This window comes from Nematolebias whitei, chromosome 3 (genome assembly GCF_014905685.2).
Source record: "Nematolebias whitei isolate Nwh7 chromosome 3, NemWhi1, whole genome shotgun sequence".
NCBI classification, from domain to species: Eukaryota; Metazoa; Chordata; class Actinopteri; order Cyprinodontiformes; family Rivulidae; genus Nematolebias; species Nematolebias whitei.
Window position 1 is genome coordinate 51,197,227 of NC_056500.1, and position 18,566 is coordinate 51,215,792.

The 18,566-nt window shown below is 42.9% G+C and overlaps 1 protein-coding gene across 1 annotated transcript in view; it reads right to left on the reverse strand.

Moving 5' to 3' along the window:
* Positions 1-18,566, reverse strand: part of herc2 (HECT and RLD domain containing E3 ubiquitin protein ligase 2) — a gene marked incomplete in the record, with an annotated part of 472,599 nt that overhangs the window by 384,831 nt on the left and 69,202 nt on the right. Inside the window, 5 exon segments of the mRNA XM_037698316.1 lie at positions 4,136-4,336; positions 4,418-4,611; positions 4,693-4,944; positions 5,026-5,139; positions 17,215-17,372. Coding sequence (XP_037554244.1) covers positions 4,136-4,336; positions 4,418-4,611; positions 4,693-4,944; positions 5,026-5,139; positions 17,215-17,372 — 919 coding nt within the window.

The window sequence follows — 18,566 nt, forward strand, 5'->3', positions numbered from 1 at the left end:
TTCTTGTTTTGTGATTTGTACATTTGTGGGTTAAAATAAAGTTGAACTGAAGGTTGTCTCTTCTTTAAACATGTTTGAGGGAAATATTCCTGAGATCCAATAGTTTTGTGTCTTTTTATGATTTTCAGCTGAGTTAACAGTCATTAAAGTGAAAACAGGATTTCATGATGAAGCTGGCACCGTTTTTTTTTTTTTTTTTTTTTTTAATCTTCCAACGCTCTGCTGGTCTCACTGATCCTCTCCTCCGGAGCCAGGACGGGCAGGCTCATCCTCCTAGCTCCAGCTCAGCTGGTGACTCACAGAGGCCGCTCCAAGACCCCAGCCGCGCATAATCATGAAGGCCCGACCCGCGCAGACAGGTGGGCAGAGACGGGTCTGCGATGAACGGTGGAAGCGATTTAAAAAAACATTTTACGTGTAAAAAAAATAATCATCATTTTTAAATTGCTTCAGCAATTTTTTAAAACATTTTTTGTATAAAAACAAAATATTATTTTATTTAAAAATCGCTTCCAGCGTCCGTCCCAGACTGTCCAGTCCGCCTGACTGCCGGGCGGGATTGGGATTCAGCCTTCATGATTACACGCGGCCGGGGTCTGGCAACGTCCATCTGCGAGTCCCCATCTCCAGATTCGCAGTGACCTGCGGAGCTCTGAGCACACAAGGCTGGTATCCGGAACCCGAGCCTCCGAGTCGGCACATCGAAGGATCTTCCGCAGTGACCAGCTGAACTTGGAGCCGGGGAGATGACGCCCTGCCCGGTCTGGCGCTCGGAGGCTCCGGAGGGAGGATCGGGGTACACCAGCAGAGCTCCATCCAGCTTGCTCTGAATTATGTTGTCGGCCACCAAGCACAAAAAATGCCAGCACATCAACATTAGACCAAGATGTTGTCAGTATTGTTTTTAAAATCTTTAAAATAAGTCCAGGCTGCTCCAGTCCGAGAAATTGCAAATGGCGGATTATTGTTTTGAAACGTTTCTGAAAGATCCAGTGACTCCGCCCCCGACCAATCAGTGACCGACAGTGTTCTGACGTCACGTTTTTGTACCTCTTCGTACCGGTTAGAACCACAGAGCCAAGGGTACTGAAAATAGTAACAGGTGCTAAGTACCGGTACTAATGGAAAAGCCTCAGAACCGGGCCAAGTAGGGTAGAGTCGGCCCGTACCGGTACTAATGGAAAAGGGGCATCAGTGACGCCTCGTTCTACTGTCCACTGCATCGTCCATCATGACAGAAGAAGTGTCCATTCACCACCAGGTCATCCACCTGCCTGAAAACCCAGAGGACCTGGAGGTGTGGGTTTGCAGGGCCTTTTATTGTTTTGAATGAACTTACTGCTCATAAAATGAATTATTGACAATAATAGTTTTTGTAATCACTTTATTTTTCACATTTAAAACAAAAACACCTTTTTTCAAGAACATTAAAAAGCAACCATCAATTAATTAATTAATTTGAAATTCTTTCTTTTCTCCATTCTCTCCCTACTTACATTTGCTCTTCTCTCTGCTGCTTCATAACTTCTGATTAACTGAAATAAATCATCCTCTCTGTCCTGATGCCTCTTTCTTCCCCATCTCCACCCCTCTCTTTGTTCCTCAGCTCTGTCTTCCTGGTCACCCACTGCTGTGCTTGGACCTGGACTGTCCTCAGTGATGGAGACAGTTAGGACAGGAGGTGCAGTGGAAGCTCTCTGTCCTAAAACCTGGTCCATGAGGACAAACCAGGACCAAGTCGCAGCAGCAGCGTCCCACTAACTCCTTCCCCTGACCCGCCTGGATATTTGCAGTCCCGAACACAGGAAACATCACAGTTGGCAAACAGAGCAACAAACATTTTTTTTTAACTTTGCATGTGTTAACAGCTGCACGTACAAGTTATATTCTTCATTATGCATGCACATACTTTGTATTTATTTTTTAGGTTGTCCCATTTCGTTTTTGCCTGCAGAGGAGTTACCTTCCCCTGCAGGCCCATCTTCTGCATAATTATCCAAATAACATCAATATAAAATGAACGAAGAGGAAACATGGAAAATAATGCGTTAGAAAAACTAGTTTTCACAGCACAACACAAGAGGACCTATACTTCATTAAGATAGCAGGTTATGTATGAGGGTTAATGAAACTGTACACAGAAGCGTAAGACTAATAAATGGATTCATTCTTGTACCTCCATGCCACAGCTGCAGAGTGTTTTGCACCAGTAAAAATGTGGCTGTTCTCATTCTGAAGCTTAATAAAAGCTTCAGTCTGCTCCTTGCTCCCTAAAAGAAAAAAAAAAAAGAAATATTAGCTTAGCGGCCACAGTACTACGGGATCCGCTGTAAGAGCAGATCTCCCACAAAAAATAATACAAAAAAATGTCTACGCAAATGACAAAAGCCTATCACCTGCTTTAAATCATAACTGCTTTGGGCTTTTATAATTTTTTTATCCCAGATTTTAACACTTACATTTAAAAGTGTTCACCGTCGCTGCTTCGTCCGCCATTACGTCCAGAATTTTCTGTGTGCCCGCAATGCATCATGGGATAAGGTGGGCTGTGAAGGATACACGGGACCTGGCCTTCAAATCAGGGGGAAAAGCCACAGTCGTGGGCCGCATTGAAGGAGTCTTTGTATGGGAACAGGCCTCGGCGCGTCGTTGTGACGTAATCGGCCTTCAAATCCAGCCTTCGAAGGATGCAGCCGCTGGACTGGGACACACCCTGAATCTGCCTGTAATCACTGATAATCCTCAGTTCTTACATCCTGATGCATGCTCAGTTCTTACACTTTTCACCTCACTAAAAATACCTCTGAGTCAGGCTAATTAGCTACTGAGAGCTAGCTCTGCATCTTGCGAAGGCAGATCAGAATTAGCTTAACTGCTTTTGTAAGAGTAGGTTACTGCTGCCTGTTTAGAACTGCCTCCCAGCAAAGTGTTGATTTTGAGTTTTCCTGTGTCTATGGCTTTTGTGGTTTGGGATGAGCACAAAACTAACACAAGCAAAGCAAAAGTCTTCGGTTCACCCGTCTTCAGTGGTGCAGCTTCTCACTTCACAAGAAGGACCAGCATGAGGCTTATCCCATCTGTCTAGGGATCGTTCATGCCAGTGTGCATTGGCAGAGACCTAAGCAGTGTAGTGCATGTGGAGCAGGGTAGGTCACACAGGGACGTGACATCAGGATGGGAGACTGCATCGAAGCCAAGATTCAACTTGTCTGCTGGATTCCTTAGATAGAGAACTTTACTAACTGTCTTTTATGTGAATGTTCCTGTAAAGTGCCCTGAGACAACTTTGTTGTGATTTGGTGCTATAGAAATAAACTGAATTGAATTTTCTCGTGATATCTCTTTAACTGCATTTTTACTGCAGTTTATTGTTGTCATTGTCTACTGTTTTGTTGTCTGTACTTCATATGTTCTGTCTGGAACAGTTCCCTCTTGCAAATGAGCCTCCGTGGCTCAATGAGGCTAGCCTGTATAAATAAAAGTTAAATGAATGAAAAAAAATCCCCCATATCACGTGCTGTACTGAGGGAATCGACTGAAAGGGAACATTTCCAGAGATCATTCTCATGCAAACGGGCTGGACAATGTGGAGTTCCAAGCTTTAAGCTGCACGAGATATTCTTTTACACAAAATAAATTCACACAATTAAACTCACTCCACTCCTGAAGGATAAATGTTAGGGTCTTTCTTTGCCTGACTCACAATAGATGCTTCAGTCACATGCATAAAGTTGTGATTTAGAGTGAAAATTGCATGAAATCTGAGACCTCTTTAATGTACAAATAGTTTTTTTCTTTACAGTAAATTACTTCCTTCATTCCCTTCCCAAACCAGTTGTCTTTTCTGTCCAATATACGAACATTTTGGTCCTCAAGGGTCTATCAATAGTATGTGTTGGGGTGATTCTCAGCTACCACCATACCAAATTTTAGTTGAGTATCCACAAAATTGACTGAATCTTATCAATTTTTGTTTTGTTTTTTTTTAATAGTAAATTAGATGAGGTGGCCATCTTGAAAAAGGTTGACTTTAGAAGTTGCCGATGTAAATACAGTAATCACTTCCAGAAAGTTTTATCAAGATTTGTTCAACGGTTCATGATATTCTGTTTGAGAAGATCAAAGTGTTTCCCACCTGGAGCCTAAGCAGATTCAGTGTGGTGACCACCATACACTCCTTCTCTTGAGGTGGAGGCCAGTCAGAGCTGCCATCCATACCCTCGCTAACCTGCCGTAGGAGGAGGTCCAACTGTTCGAAGGTCATAGAACAAACATCTACCACAAAAGGCACACGTAGCCCAACAGACCATTCTGAACATGAGGACCAGGCAAAGCTCTACAAGAACAAAAATAGAAAGAGTCAAAACTGTTTCCCATCATTGAGAGGACATTTAAAGCAGAAATGAGAGTTGTTTACTTGTCCTGGTCCACAGGAGATCCCCACTATGTGTTTGGAGTTGAGCCCTGGGAGTGCCTTGGGCTGTTTCTTGTTGGAAAAAAGTGTATCAAAGTGTTGTAGCTTATCATTGCTGCCCCAACTGTGCACTTCTCCATCATTTGTGAGGGCTAGACAATGCGTGGATCCAACTGCAACATCCACAACTTTCTTTCCTGATAGGAAATATAAACAGAAATTAAGACATTTCATTTATACATTTTCCAGAAACACATTGTTTGTTGTAGTCAACCCACCTTGCAAACTGTCAAGTAGCTTTGGATAGCGAACATGTTCATCAGTGCCGTGACCAAGACGTTGGTTGTCTCCCTTTCCCCAGGTGTACACTTGACCATCTTTAGTGAGGGCTACTGAAAACTGACTGCCACAACACACCTTCACTATATCCAGGTCCTGCAACTTCTCCACTAGCTTGGGTGTCTTGCATCCATCGCTGCCTCCTCGGCCCAGTTTGCCGTAATCTCCATCTCCCCAGGACCAAACTTGGCCTGTAGAAACATGAAGGCAATGCTGAGTCCCCATTGTTCAGTATGGATTATCAAAATTAAACCAAAACAAATTATTCCAACCGTTTTCAGTCACAGCAAGCGTTTGGGCATCCCCGCTTCCACATGCCACATCCACCACTTTGTGTCCTTTCAGAGCTATTACTAGCATTGGTATAGTTTGGTCCTCACTAGAGCCTAGAAAAATACACAAAAGACACTCATTTCAGATAATAAAACAGAAAGAGTGTTATTGTTTTAGAAGTGACCACTTATTTATTCAACGTTTATTTTTACAGGTTAATCCCATTGAGCCTCGAGGACTCGTTAAGGCTATGTAGAAAACTAAAAACAAGAACATGTCTGCATTGTTTTTTTTCCCCAGGAATTTAGCAGATGTTAGAAGCCACTTAGAGAGGTCATGGTCGAGAGCTTCAGATCTTTTTGCAATGTATTCCAGGAAACAGGAGCAGAGTAGGAGAAGGTCCTTTTACCTAGTTCAGTCCATGCTGAGGGAACACTGCAGGTAATAATGTCCTGAGAGCGCACAAGAACGGCTGTGGCTGAGTGGTTAGAGCAGTCGTCCTCCAAAGCGAGAGTTGGGGGTTCGAATCCACCAGCACTCGCATGCCAAAGTGTCCCTGGGCAAGACATTGAACCTCTCATTGCCTCTGATGTGTGTCCCATCAGTGTATGAATGTGATAAAGCTCTGATTAGTCTCTTTAGAATTATTTGTTCAATTAGCTTTGTATAGATCTAGTAGAGTGCTGCATGAATGGGTAAATGAGGACACAGATTGTTGTGTAAAACGCTTTGAGTATCTTTAAATAAGATAGAAAGGCGCTAGATAAGTACAGTCCATTTCACATCTGCAAGGTGCTTGCAGGAGCATTCATTTAAATATTGCCACTGAAATCAATGGAGGGAAGGAAAGTCACAGTTACAAGGTGTTTCCTAACATTCAGAGTTAGACAGGATCTATTTCTGAAAAAGAAACCCAATCTGACTTTCAGTTTCTTTACCAAGTTTTCCATGTGGAGCTTAAAAAAGACGCAAGCCGACCAAGAAACCCAAATATTTGTAGGAATCGACAAACTCAATGGGGACACCATCAAGGATAAAATTAAAGGAAGAAATGCTGGGACCGACCTCCTGTTTGAAAACAGCATCCATTTGGTTTTGTCAGCATTTAGGACAAGTTTGAGACGGAACAAATCAGACTGGATGACGACAAAAGCAGATTGCAAAAGCTGGAAAAACTTAGCAACTTTTTTAGCTCGACAATAAACAACTGTATCAGCATAGAAATGTATGGATGCATCAGGGATTCATTCAACTTTTATTTATACAGGCTAGCCACATTAAGCCACAGGGACTCATTTACAAGAGGAACCTGCTCCAGACAGAACATATAAAGTACAGACAACAAAACAGTAGACAATGACAACAATAAACTAGAGTAAAAATGCAGTTAAAATAAGAGTAGTGTACAAAACAATAAATCAGGGTGCTGTAAAACAGGGTGAAAGAATAAAAACATATTTGCTTTGATTTTTCTATTGACATTATCAAATGTTTGAAGCCCCTTAAAGAAATCAAGGACAACTTCAGTTCCTGTTGCAAAGTGTTCCAGGTTGTAGAAGCTGAGTAGGAAAATGCTCTACATTACCTATGTAGATTGTAAAGAGGGTGGGTTCTAAGACTGAGCCTTGTGGTACATCTTTGTTGACTGTTAAATAACTGGAGGAAGTACCATTATGTTGAACACATTGCCTTTGATCTGAGAGATGGTTAGAGAACCAACCAATGGTGTGTTCTGAGAAACTGATTTCTGAGAGTTTATGACACAAGATGTTCTGATCCACAGTGTCAAAATATTTAAGACAGATCTAAGAAAAGTGCAGCACAATAATCCTTAGCATCCAGTGCTTCAACAATGTCATTAAGAACCTTCAGTGAAGCAGTCGTCGTGCTGCATTGTTTCCTGAAATAAGATTGATGGCGAGGTAAAATGTTAAATGAGTCCAAATACTTTGGACTTTTTTGGTTTTGAACCAGTTTGACATGACTGTCGACGAGGAAGAGGGCTGGCATCGGAGGAGGGGATGTGCCAAAGACACCATCTTAGCACCAACATAACTGGTTTGTTCCACTTTGGAGTAAGCTGTTAGGGGAAGAATTAGTTTTGTGTTTCCTTGACTGATGAAGCGTTCTGGATTAAAGGTGAAATGTTTCAGCACAAAAAAAGAAACATTCCAGATGACCTGACTGAAAATTGTTTGATTGTATACCTGGATTACTGATCATTGACTTTGTTGGTTTTGAACGAGTTTGACATGACTGTCGATGAGGAAGAGGGCCGGCACCAGAGGAGGGGGCATGTCAAAGACACCATCTTAGCAACAACATAACTGGTTTGTTCCACTTTGGAGTAAGCTGTTGGGGGAATAATTAGTTTTGTGTTGTGAGTTTCCTTGACTGATGAAGCGTTCTAGATTAAAGGTGAAACATTTCAGCACAACAACAAAAAAGAAAGAAAGAAACTGTCCAGATGACCTGACTAAAAATTGTTGGATTGTATACCAGATTCCAAAAGTTGGGACACTAAACAAATTGTGAATAAAAACTGAATGCAATGATGTGGAGATGGCAAATGTCAATATTTTATTCGTAATTAAGTAAGTAGCAATAAGTGGCTGGAAAAAGGAAATTGAGCGTGTAACGAACAGCTGGAAGACCAATTAACACTAATTAGGTCAATTGACAACATGATTGGGTATAAAAAGAGCTTCTCAGAGTGTCAGTGTCTCTCAAAAGCCAAGATGGTAAGAGGATCACCAATTCCACCATTGTTGCGCAGAAAGATAGTGCAACAATACCAGAATGGTGTTACCCAGCGTAAAATAGCAAAGACTTTTAAGTTATCATCAACCGTGCATAACATCATCAAAAGATTCAGAGAATCTGGAACAATCGCTGTGCGTAAGGGTCAAGGCTGTAAAACTCTACTGGATGCTCGTGATCTCCGGGCCCTTAAACGTCACTGCACCTCAAACAGGAATGCCACTGTCAAGGAAATAACAGAAAGGGCTCAGGAATACTTCCAGAAAGCATTGTCAGTGAACACAATCCACCGTGACATCCGCCGTTGCCAGCTGAAACTCTACAGTGCAAAGAGGAAGCCATTTCTAAGCAAGCTCCACAAGCTCAGACGTTTGCACTGGGCCAGGGGTCATTTAAAATGGAGTGTGGCAAAATGGAAGACTGTTCTGTGGTCAGATGAGTCACGATTTGAAGTTCTTTATGGAACACTGGGACGCCATGTCATTCGGACCAGAGAGGACAAGGATAGCCCAAGTTGTTATCAACGCTCCATTCAGAAGCCTGCGTCACTGATGGTATGGGGTTGCATGAACGCTTGTGGCATGGGCAGCTTGCATGTCTGGAAAGGCACCATTAATGCAGAGAACTATGTTCAGGTTCTAGAACAACATATGCTCCCATCTAGACGTCATCTCTTTCAGGGAAGACCCTGCATTTTTCAACACGATAATGCCAGACCACATTCTGCAGCAATCACAAAGTCATGGCTACGTAGGAGAAGGATCCGGGTACTGAAATGGCCAGACTGCAGTCCAGAGCTTTCACCTATAGAGAACATTTGGCGCATCATAAAGAGGAAGGTGTGACAAAGAAGGCCCAAGACGATTGAACAGTTAGAGGCCTGTATTAGACATGAATGGGAGAGCATTCCTATTTCTAAACTGGAGAAACTGGTCTCCTCTGTCCCCAGACGTCTGTTGAGTGTTGGAAGAAGAAGGGGGGATGCCACACAGTGGTAAAAATGGACTTGTCCCAACTTTTTTGGGATTTGTTGACGCCATGAAATTTGGAAACAACAGATTTTTCCCTTAAAATGATACATTCTCTCAGTTTAAACTTTTGATCTGTGATTTGTGTTCTATTCTGAATAAAATATTAGATGTTGGCACCTCCACATCATTGCATTCAGTTTTTATTCACAATTTGTTTAGTGTCCCAACTTTTTTGGAATCCGGTTTGTACATGTTTGGCTTTTAGGAGAAGTGGCTGATCTACCATTAGTAACGGTGGCAAATAAAGAACTAGAAACAACAAAATGTTTGTTGAAACAGTTCAGGATCTCATGCTTATTTGACACAGGAACAGAGTTAAAAAGAACTTGTGATGACAGGTCAGATGAATGAGAGCTGCCAGAGAGAGATTAGATGGTTCTCCAGAATCTTTTAGGATCATTTAGATCAGGGGTGCCCAAACTTTTTCTCTGAAAAGGCCAAATTTAAAATATATCAGAGGGCTGCGGGGCCAAATACAATACATGAAATGCAAATAATTATTTAAGTCCATTTATTTATTATACTGTTATTTATCCTTCCATTCTGTATAAAGAACATTACTGAACAGGCTGCATTGGTGGTGGCTGGGGGGGGGGGGGGGGTGTCTGGGGTCCTCCCCCATAGAATTGTGAATAAAGTAAATACCATTTTCTGCATTTTGGTGTATTTTACAAAGATTTATTGCAGTAGATTAAGATGAAACAAAATGTAAACTCTGTTATTATTGAAATCTGATTGCAAAGCGTTCTTAATGCAACACCGCTGCAGCTCTGCAGGTAAGAGGCGTTCACTTCAGGACAAATTGAGGTCGCTGACTCGTCCGTTGCTGACGTGCCTACTGGACTGACTGACAGGCGGCGTGACTCGTGCAAAAAAATTGTAGATTTTACTGGCCCGTTTGAGACTGCTGTCATTTATTTCATATTTATTCAACATTTATTCAATATTTTGGTGAATCTAAGGTTTGAAAACTGCTTCCTTACAAAATCCTAATGATGATTTTTTAATTTTTCAAAGATACCGAGTTAAAATTAGGGGTGCTCAAGATGGGTGTGTGATGGGCACCTACATGATGCTCAGCTTTGGCAAAGGAGATGTTATTCAGCTGAAAGAAACTGCCGAGTAACAGTATGAAATCTGTCAAAATAAAATATAAAATATTGAAATGTAAAAAATTAATGCACAAATTAGTCACTCCAGCTGTGCAGTGTCATTACAGTAGTCATTGGGCCAACTTTCCATCTAACATTAAACTTGGAATGACTGAGTGTAAACACAATGATTCTTCAAAAGGAAATTTTAATATAGTATTGAAGACAGCTTGGCGGGCCAACTTTGGCCTGCGGACCCCACTTTGGGCACCCCTGATTTAGATTTTTGGAGATCTGAGATAAGAAGTAGTTAGGGTTTGTGGCTTTGTATGGAAGTTGTGCATTTACTCTGCTGCTGTTGAAAATTCAACCACTCATTGTCTGAGCCAGATTTTCTCACTACAGTCCAAAGCTGATCTCTCCTGTGCAGATGGTCAGCTAGATCAGGAGTAAACCAAGGGCTGTCGCCTCCTTTTATTCTGAACTGGCGAATAGGAGCATGTTTGTTTACAAAATATATTAAACTATTTTGAACATATATCCAAGCGTTATCCACGTCATCATTTAATAGAATACGATGCCAATCGAAATGAGATAAATCCCATAGGAAAACCTGCTCACAAAAACATTTCATATCCCGTACTTGGATTATTCAGCATGCATCAGGATGTTACAAATCCCTATTTTGAATTAATATGTGCTAAGCGTGAGATAGTTTAGTGTCTTTAAGGATCCCAATACCACAATGGTCACTCATATCATAAGCAAAAACACCCATACCAGGGAATTTATGGGGCATATTTGTTAAAAAGAGGTAGAAAATTTAAGATTTTTCTGGACAATGCTTGTTTGGTCTGGTAGGGGTGTCTGATTTGGGTCAGATTAAGTGACAGGCAACATTCCTTGAATTTATCACAGAGGGGGCTCTGTTTTTCCAGTCAACATTGAAATCTCCTGCGAGTAGAATTTATTTGAATTGTAAATTAACTAGAAAGTCTGACAGGGAGGACAGACTTACCTTGCATTCACACTAGCCCTGTTAAGTCCGCTTTAATCGAACTCTAGCTCGTTTTCCTAGGAAGTCCAGTTCGTTTGGGGAGGTGTGAACGAGCCATCGAACTCTGTCACGGAACAAAAAGGTGAACTCTGGCCCGGGCTAAAACCTAGGTCTCGGTCCGGAAGAAGAGAACTCCAGCGTGGTTCGAGTACAGTGTGAATGTAAACAGACCGGGCCCCGCTCTACAAGCAAGAAGTGGAGTACAGCGCAGGACAAACAAACACACATTTCTCTTACCTCATATGGAGCTGTCAACTGCCTTGTGTGAAAAACAATATTCTCCATGGTCTTCTGTCTCATCTTCTGCTCATGCTGAGTCCATTGTTGAAAAATGACAAAATATAACTCCTAAAACTGCTAAAGCTTGATGCCACTCAGTTTTTGTGCAGCGCCCCCACAGGCAAGTGGGGAAACAGGTTGGTTCAACAGGTTGGCTCGACTGTACAGTGCAGTGTGAATGCAAACGCACCAGCTCAAATGTAACAAAAGCTCATGAATATTGGTCCCGAACCGAACCGAGTCTACCGGACTATCAGCTGTGAAAACAACCTTAGGGCTGTTTACATGGCACGTATTTTGAGTGAATCCGCTCCTTTCTATCTGCGGTTCTGCTGTTCATTTACATGACACCAGTGGCCCCCCCTCTTTGAATCCGGAGGTTTCTGAACCCACCTTCCAGAGTGGAGGATTTTCACTGACCCCCCGCTGATAATGTAAACATCTCCCGCTGAGGCTTTGTGTTAAACTACATGTGCACACGCACACGCGGTCGGACAGATGGCATATTTCTATCAACATGGCGGCGGACACACTGCTCTCTGAACTACGATTGATAGAATATATTTTTAATCTCGTAGTTAATCTACGTCAGATTCCAGGTGCTGTGACCGACATCTGTGTTGGAAGACATCCCACTACAGATAAGTTCTGGCCTCCATTTAAAGTTATGTTTACTGCTAGGGCTTTAAATTGGTTTGGAATTGTTTTGGCTGACACCAGTTTAGAATCCAAGCTTGCTCTGATGTAAATTGTTACCCCTCTCCCTTTTTCAGACGATCAGAACGGTAGATGTTAAATCCATCAATTGCCACATCCTTATTCGAAATAGAACTGTTTAGCAAAGATTCAGAAATGAAAATTACATCAGCCCCAGAAGAACGGACCCAAATTTTCAGTGTATCAAGTTTTTTGGGGGGAGAATGGGTGTGTTTCTATCAAAAAATGAAGACCTGATGTGTTTTTAAAATAGTTTGGTATGCTACAATGTGTGGGCAGGCCAGGATTGGGCTGGATCCCTTAGAGCAATAAAAACATTATTATTAGACATTTTTTGCGTGTTTTTTGTGACAAATGTGTAATTGCAGGAGTTAATAGTGTGACAATTTGCCCTCAAAACTGAACAATGGTGAGAAGAATTTATAAAGACGTGAGTACTCAGAACCCAAAAACAGTGAAGTTTGCAGGGAGAGGCAGATCCAGATGTGTTAACAAGATTCAGTGATTCCAAATAATCAGAGATCTGAAAATGATGAGGATGGAACAGAAACGTATCAGACCAGACAGCATCATGGTTCAAATTGTAGTGAACTCGGCCTCCGACCAAAACCTGCCTATGAGGACCTTCATGGGACAGGAACTGTTATTTCATTGATTTGAATCCAGAAATACAAATTAGCTCATCCAGAGACTGTCTAATTGTATCTTGAAGTAATCAATTGAAAGAATACTCTTCTTTTATATTATCATTACTATTTTACAATATCTTGATAAATCACAAGTGGGTTTAGTTCATATAGTTCATTATTCTCGCTATTCTGAATAGCAGTTTATTCTCAGGTGTGGTGCCAAAAACTTTTAAACATGCTGCTGTCCAGCCCCTCCTGAAAAAACCTAACCATGACCCCTCAGTCATGTCCAACTTCTGGCCTGTCTCCAGACTCCCATTCACCTCTAAACTACTGGAAAAAATTGTGGAGTCTCAGTTGAAACAGGTTTTGGGAGATCACGCTATCCTAGAGTTATTCCAATCTGGCTTCAAATCTCTCCATAGCACTGAAACTGCTCTACTGAAGGTTTTTAACGACATTTTCATATCCACAGACGCAGGTGATTCGGTACTGCTTGTCCTATTGGACCTTACATCTGCTTTTGACACCATCGACCACAAGATCCTCATTTCTAGACTGGAGCAGTGGGTGGGCATCACAGGGTCAGCCCTTAAATGGTTTGGGTCCTACCTCTCTGACAGAACCTTCTGTGTCAATATCAAAGATTTTAGTTCGGCATCGACAGCGCTCCAGTGGGGGGTACCACAGGGGTCCATCCTCGGTCCCCTTCTCTTTTCTTTATACCTGCTGCCACTAGGTGCTATCTTCCGCAAACACAACATACCCTTTCATTTCTACGCCGATGATTGCCAAATTTACTTCCCCCTGAGGCACAGAGGCACACGCTCTATTCAGCCTCTTCTTGACTGCCTGGCTGACATCCGGGACTGGATGGCTTTAAACTTCTTAAGCTTCAATGAGAAGAAGTCTGAAGTCATGCTGTTCCATCCCAGTGGCTCACTCATGAACCATGACATTGACCTTTTCTCTCTAGCCCCGCTAGAGAAACAAAAGGTCACTAATCTGGGGGTGATAATGGACCCGTCCTTAAAACTCAACAGTCACGTAAACATGATGGTCAAATCCTGTTTTTTTCAGCTGAGATGGCTGTCTAAGCTGAAGCCTATACTCTCCAAAAAGAACCTTGAGACAGTGATCCACGCCTTCATAACATCTAGGCTTGATTACTGCAATTCACTTCTGTTTGGAATCAGTCAGTCCTCCATTGCTCGTCTACAACTGGTCCAAAATGCTGCAGCCCGATTTTTAACTGGTACAGGCTATAGAGAGCACATCACGCCAGTTTTGGCCTCCCTGCACTGGCTACCCATTCACCTTCGGATCCAATTCAAAATTCTCATGTACGTTTTTAAATCACTGAACAGTTCCGCCCCATCCTATCTCACTGATCTTCTGCAGCCATATGTCCCACCGCGCTCTCTGAGGTCAGCAGACCAGATGCTTCTCTCAGTCCCAGAAACCCGTCGTAAGCTCAGAGGTGACAGGGCTTTCTCTGTTGCAGGTCCACGACTGTGGAATGAGTTGCCACTGAGTGTCCGGCAGGCTTCCACACTCTCAGTCTTTAAGTCTCGCTTGAAGACCCACTTCTATTCTCTTGCCTTTAACACGGTGTGATTTGTTTTGGTCCGGTCTGTACTCTACACTGTTGGCCATTTTAGTTAGCTTCTGCTGCTATTTGTATCTGTATTTCTATTTTATGTTTTCCTGTCCGCTGTGCATGTTTGTTGTTCTGTCTGTACAGCACTTTGGTTGGCCTTGTTGCTGTTTTAAGTGCTCTATAAATAAATTGGTATGGTATGGTATGGTATGGTATATCATTTCTAAATGTTGAAGTGAACCACTCATTTTAAATCAACTGTGAAACAGTATTAATGATTTTTTTACACCTCATTTAAATTAGAAATCAAGTTAAATGTCTATTTACAAAGTAATTATGCATTTTGATCTTCTTTCTGAATGAGAAGTAATGATGTTGGTCGAAAGTCAGACAGTCAGAAAGGAGTTATTAGAACAAAGTGGATTGTTTTTAAACCTAGCAGACAGTAAATAAGAAGCAACTGGCACCTGCTTGCTCTCACTTCTTCAAAACATGTCTTCTGTCTGTACTAAAAGTTCCTAAAACATTCCTGCTGTTTTCTTGACTTGTAATGACCCTCTGACATCACTAGAACCACCCCCTGTTGGTTGTTTCAACCAATCAGGAAGTCCTGAAGTGACCGGAAGTGAGAACTCTTTAAAAGTCCACACTTCCTGGAGTCTTCAGTCTTCAAGTGGGTCTCTGATGAAGTCTAGTCTTGAACTCAGTCTTCTGAGTCTTTGATGGATTCTCCCACATCTGAGTGGAAACTCTGCCGGACGGACAGTTTGCTGTGTATCCACCCGGGAGATGAGCGTGTTTGTTGAACGGAGTAAGCGGCACGACTCCTGACATGGCCAGCCGCTCTTACTGGAGACGCTGGAAGATAGCGTTGAAATGCGCCCGACACCGGAGCTGATTAAGTTCTGCAAAGGTAACGAGTCTTAACGCACCAAGTGTACCGGAGGTTTTGCACTGGTGTTGCACTGCCATTCTGCAGTCCAAACAGACACCCCCCTTTTTATCCATCTTTTCTCTCCATTTAAACTCCTTCAATCCTTCCTTTAAAACTCTTCTATTTTGCCAGTAGTCTAAATGCCTTCAGAAATGTCCTGTTGTCTTATTAAGTAAAATGTGCCAAGTTTTATTAATCAGAACCAGATCAGCTAATCACTTGTACATGTTTTCATGTTAAATTTTGATTCTGTTAAATAAATGACCACATTTATTCTGATGGGTCAAAGAAAATTAACGTCTCATGTCACTGATTTAAACAATCATCACAGTTATCTCGTCACATGGCAGTAATTTAACTCAAAAAAGAGAGAACCCGTTATATTTAAATAATTGTAGTGGAGGTGTAGCTAAGCTGGCCCTTGTCACACTACAAAATGGCCCAACGAGCCCGGCATGGTGGACCAACTGCAGTTTGAATTGGACTGAAGGGAGCTCCAGCACCCCGGTGCAAACAAATCACTCCAGCTGCTCTCATGTTGAACAGGTGCTAGGTCCAGAACCAACAGGCAGAAACAGGTAATCCACATCAAAGAACAAAGACGCTGACAGAAAATCCACTCATTCTGGAAGGCATGGTCCTGGCTCGGTTCGGATCAACAGAGATCTCCAGATGAGAAATAAAACCTTCAGGTAGAGCCCTTCGCGGGTTCAGGGTATATTCAAACAGAGTTCAAAGAGATAAACAGACTGTACCAACAGTGTGATCCGGAACAGATCTTTCTGCTGACCAGCTTTGAAACCAGTGGTCCCGTACCGATCCAAATTAATCCAGGTGAGTGCAGAAAGAAGATCAGCAGAATTCCAATGCAGACGCCGGCCTTCCTTCAAGCAGGTCCTCCTCAGTGCTTCCTGGCACGAGATGCTTCATCCAGGTGAACAGTTGTCAAACTGACCATAGAGGCTGGAGCCATCCTTGGCTCGGTTCTGTTCTGGTCCGGTTCCGTCAGACTCCTCTGCGACTGACAGAAAACCCCACAGAGGTGGCCAGTCCTTCGGTGAGAAATATAGGGCTGCCCGCTGAGGCTGAAACCTGCTCGGTTCGGGTCAACTTCACCCACAGCCCGGCTCAGTTCTGTTCTGGGCCGGTTCCGTCAGCCTCCTCCTCTGCCAACAGCAAGCCCCATGGAGGTTGTCAGTCCTTTGATGAGAAGTATCGGGCTGCCCACTGAGGCTGAGACCGGCTCGGTTCTGGTCCTGTTCAGGTCAACTTCCCCCATGGCCGACAGCAGACACCCACGAGGATCCAGTCCAACAGAAAGCCAGCACAAAACCATACAGCAATCCCAATCGGAACCGAGCAGAACCATAGAGGTCCGGATGGAAAGTCTGGTTGGAGTTTGGAGAAAAAAAATGCCAGACCTTTGGACAGCATCTTCCCTGCTTGAGGGGCCACCTGGCCGGCAGGCTGCACTCAGAGTGACCAATGGGTTGGAAGCGTTCCAGGTTCTGGACCAAAAAATTTCCCAAGTGGTCCCGTTCAGCTCTCTGAGTCCACTGAACACCGAAGTCGGTTGGAAGAGGGACCAAACTTTTAGTCTGGTTCGAAAACGTGTCAGTTTGATGTTACAGGACTGCAGAGAAGCCAGGGGAGCAACTGGGAGAGCTGCCGTCCTTCAGCTTGCTTGAAGTGCAATGATTATTATAAGTCAAAAAAGTCCATGCTCAATATTGTCATCTGGACGGTTTCTTTTTTTGCTGAAACGTTGTATACCTGGATTATTGAGCATGGACTTTTTTGGTTTTGAACCAGTTTGACATGACTGTCGACGAGGAAGAGGGCCGGCAACTGAGGAGGGGGCGTGCCAAAGACACCATCTTAGCACCAACATAACTGGTTTGTTCCACTTTGGAGTAAGCTGTTGGGGGAAGAATCAGTTTTGTTGTGTGTTTCCTTGACTGATGAAGCCTTCTGGATGGAAGGTGAAACGTTTCAGAAAAAAAAAAAAAACTTTCCAGATGACCTGACTGAAAAATGTTGGATTATTAGAAGTATTAAATTATAGCAACTGAAGTTCACACAAAGCTCACCATGACCCAGTCGACCATAGTTCCCTCTGCCCCATGTGAAGAGCTCTCCATCAGATGTGATAGCAGCGCTGTATGTGCTCCCACACGCAACATGCACCACATGCTTTCCATTCTGTTTCCCACTGAAGGCTGCAATCATTGTAGGCTCTTCAAGATAACTGAAACAAAAATTAAAAAAAAGGAAAAAGATATGGCAAGTGTAAAAGACTTTTGGAAGACCTCACAGGAACTTTCCAGATCACAATGAAAAGTAACTACTTATTTTACATGATTTAAACAGTAACAGATTTTCATTCCTACTCAAAATGCAATCAGTTCTTCCAAGGTGGAAAATCTTTAAAAGCCAAAGATTTTCGAAGACTCAAGTTGGCGCCGATGATGTAGGCTGTCTCGGAGAACTCCCGTCAGGCATGACGGAAAACTAATTTTTATAATTGCATTCTCTCCACCTTTGGGCTGGATTCTGTTTCTGATACTGGTATCGCCGCAATACTGAACCAACAAGCTGGTAATATGGCCTCTAACCGTGGTTAATTTGAGCCGGATCCTGCTGGAACAAGATCCGGGAACTTTCTCATTTTGATCTGTTCTGTTAAGTTTTTGATGGGATCCAGCAACTCCGCCCATAAAAGTTCAAAGTCATTGCTCATTTTTATTTTGATTATTTATTAAAAATACAAGGAGAGGAGACGTTGCCCTTTAGCCCAGCGGACCCAGTCTGTGGAGTGGATGTTCCAGTCACAGCATGCGCGGTGAACCAGCTGCACGTTCCTTCGAGGAGCAGGAGAGGAGCCTCTAGGCAGGGGGGGTGAGGACGGAGGGACAGATGGTCTTACGCACAGAGGTTCTGCGCGGAGTCCTGGTCTCCTCCTCCTCTTCAAATATTGTCCCTAAAGTGGGGCTGCGCACTGAAAAACACCCCCTCTCCCCTTCTCTTAGACCCCAAAACAGAAACTATCATTTATTCAACAGAATAAATAAATGCCCTGTGGACAGTGCACATTATGCACAGAATCATCTCCAGACAGCTCTAGCGCGCGCACAACATCAGCAGGTGTCTGAACTCCTGCTACATTTCAAACATAATAAATAGAAAAAGCTTACTGTAAAAAATAAATTAAAAATACAAAGAGAGAAATGGTTGATGTTATTCACATTATACATCACGTTTCAAAACAACGACGCTACTTTGTCAAAATAACAGCGATCAAAATGTCAAAAAGACATTCCAATTTACTGGATGGATGGATGGATGGATGGATGGATGGATGGATGGATGGGTGGGTGGGTGGGTGGATGGACGGATGGATGGATGGATGGGTGGGTGGGTGGATGGATGGATGGATGGATGG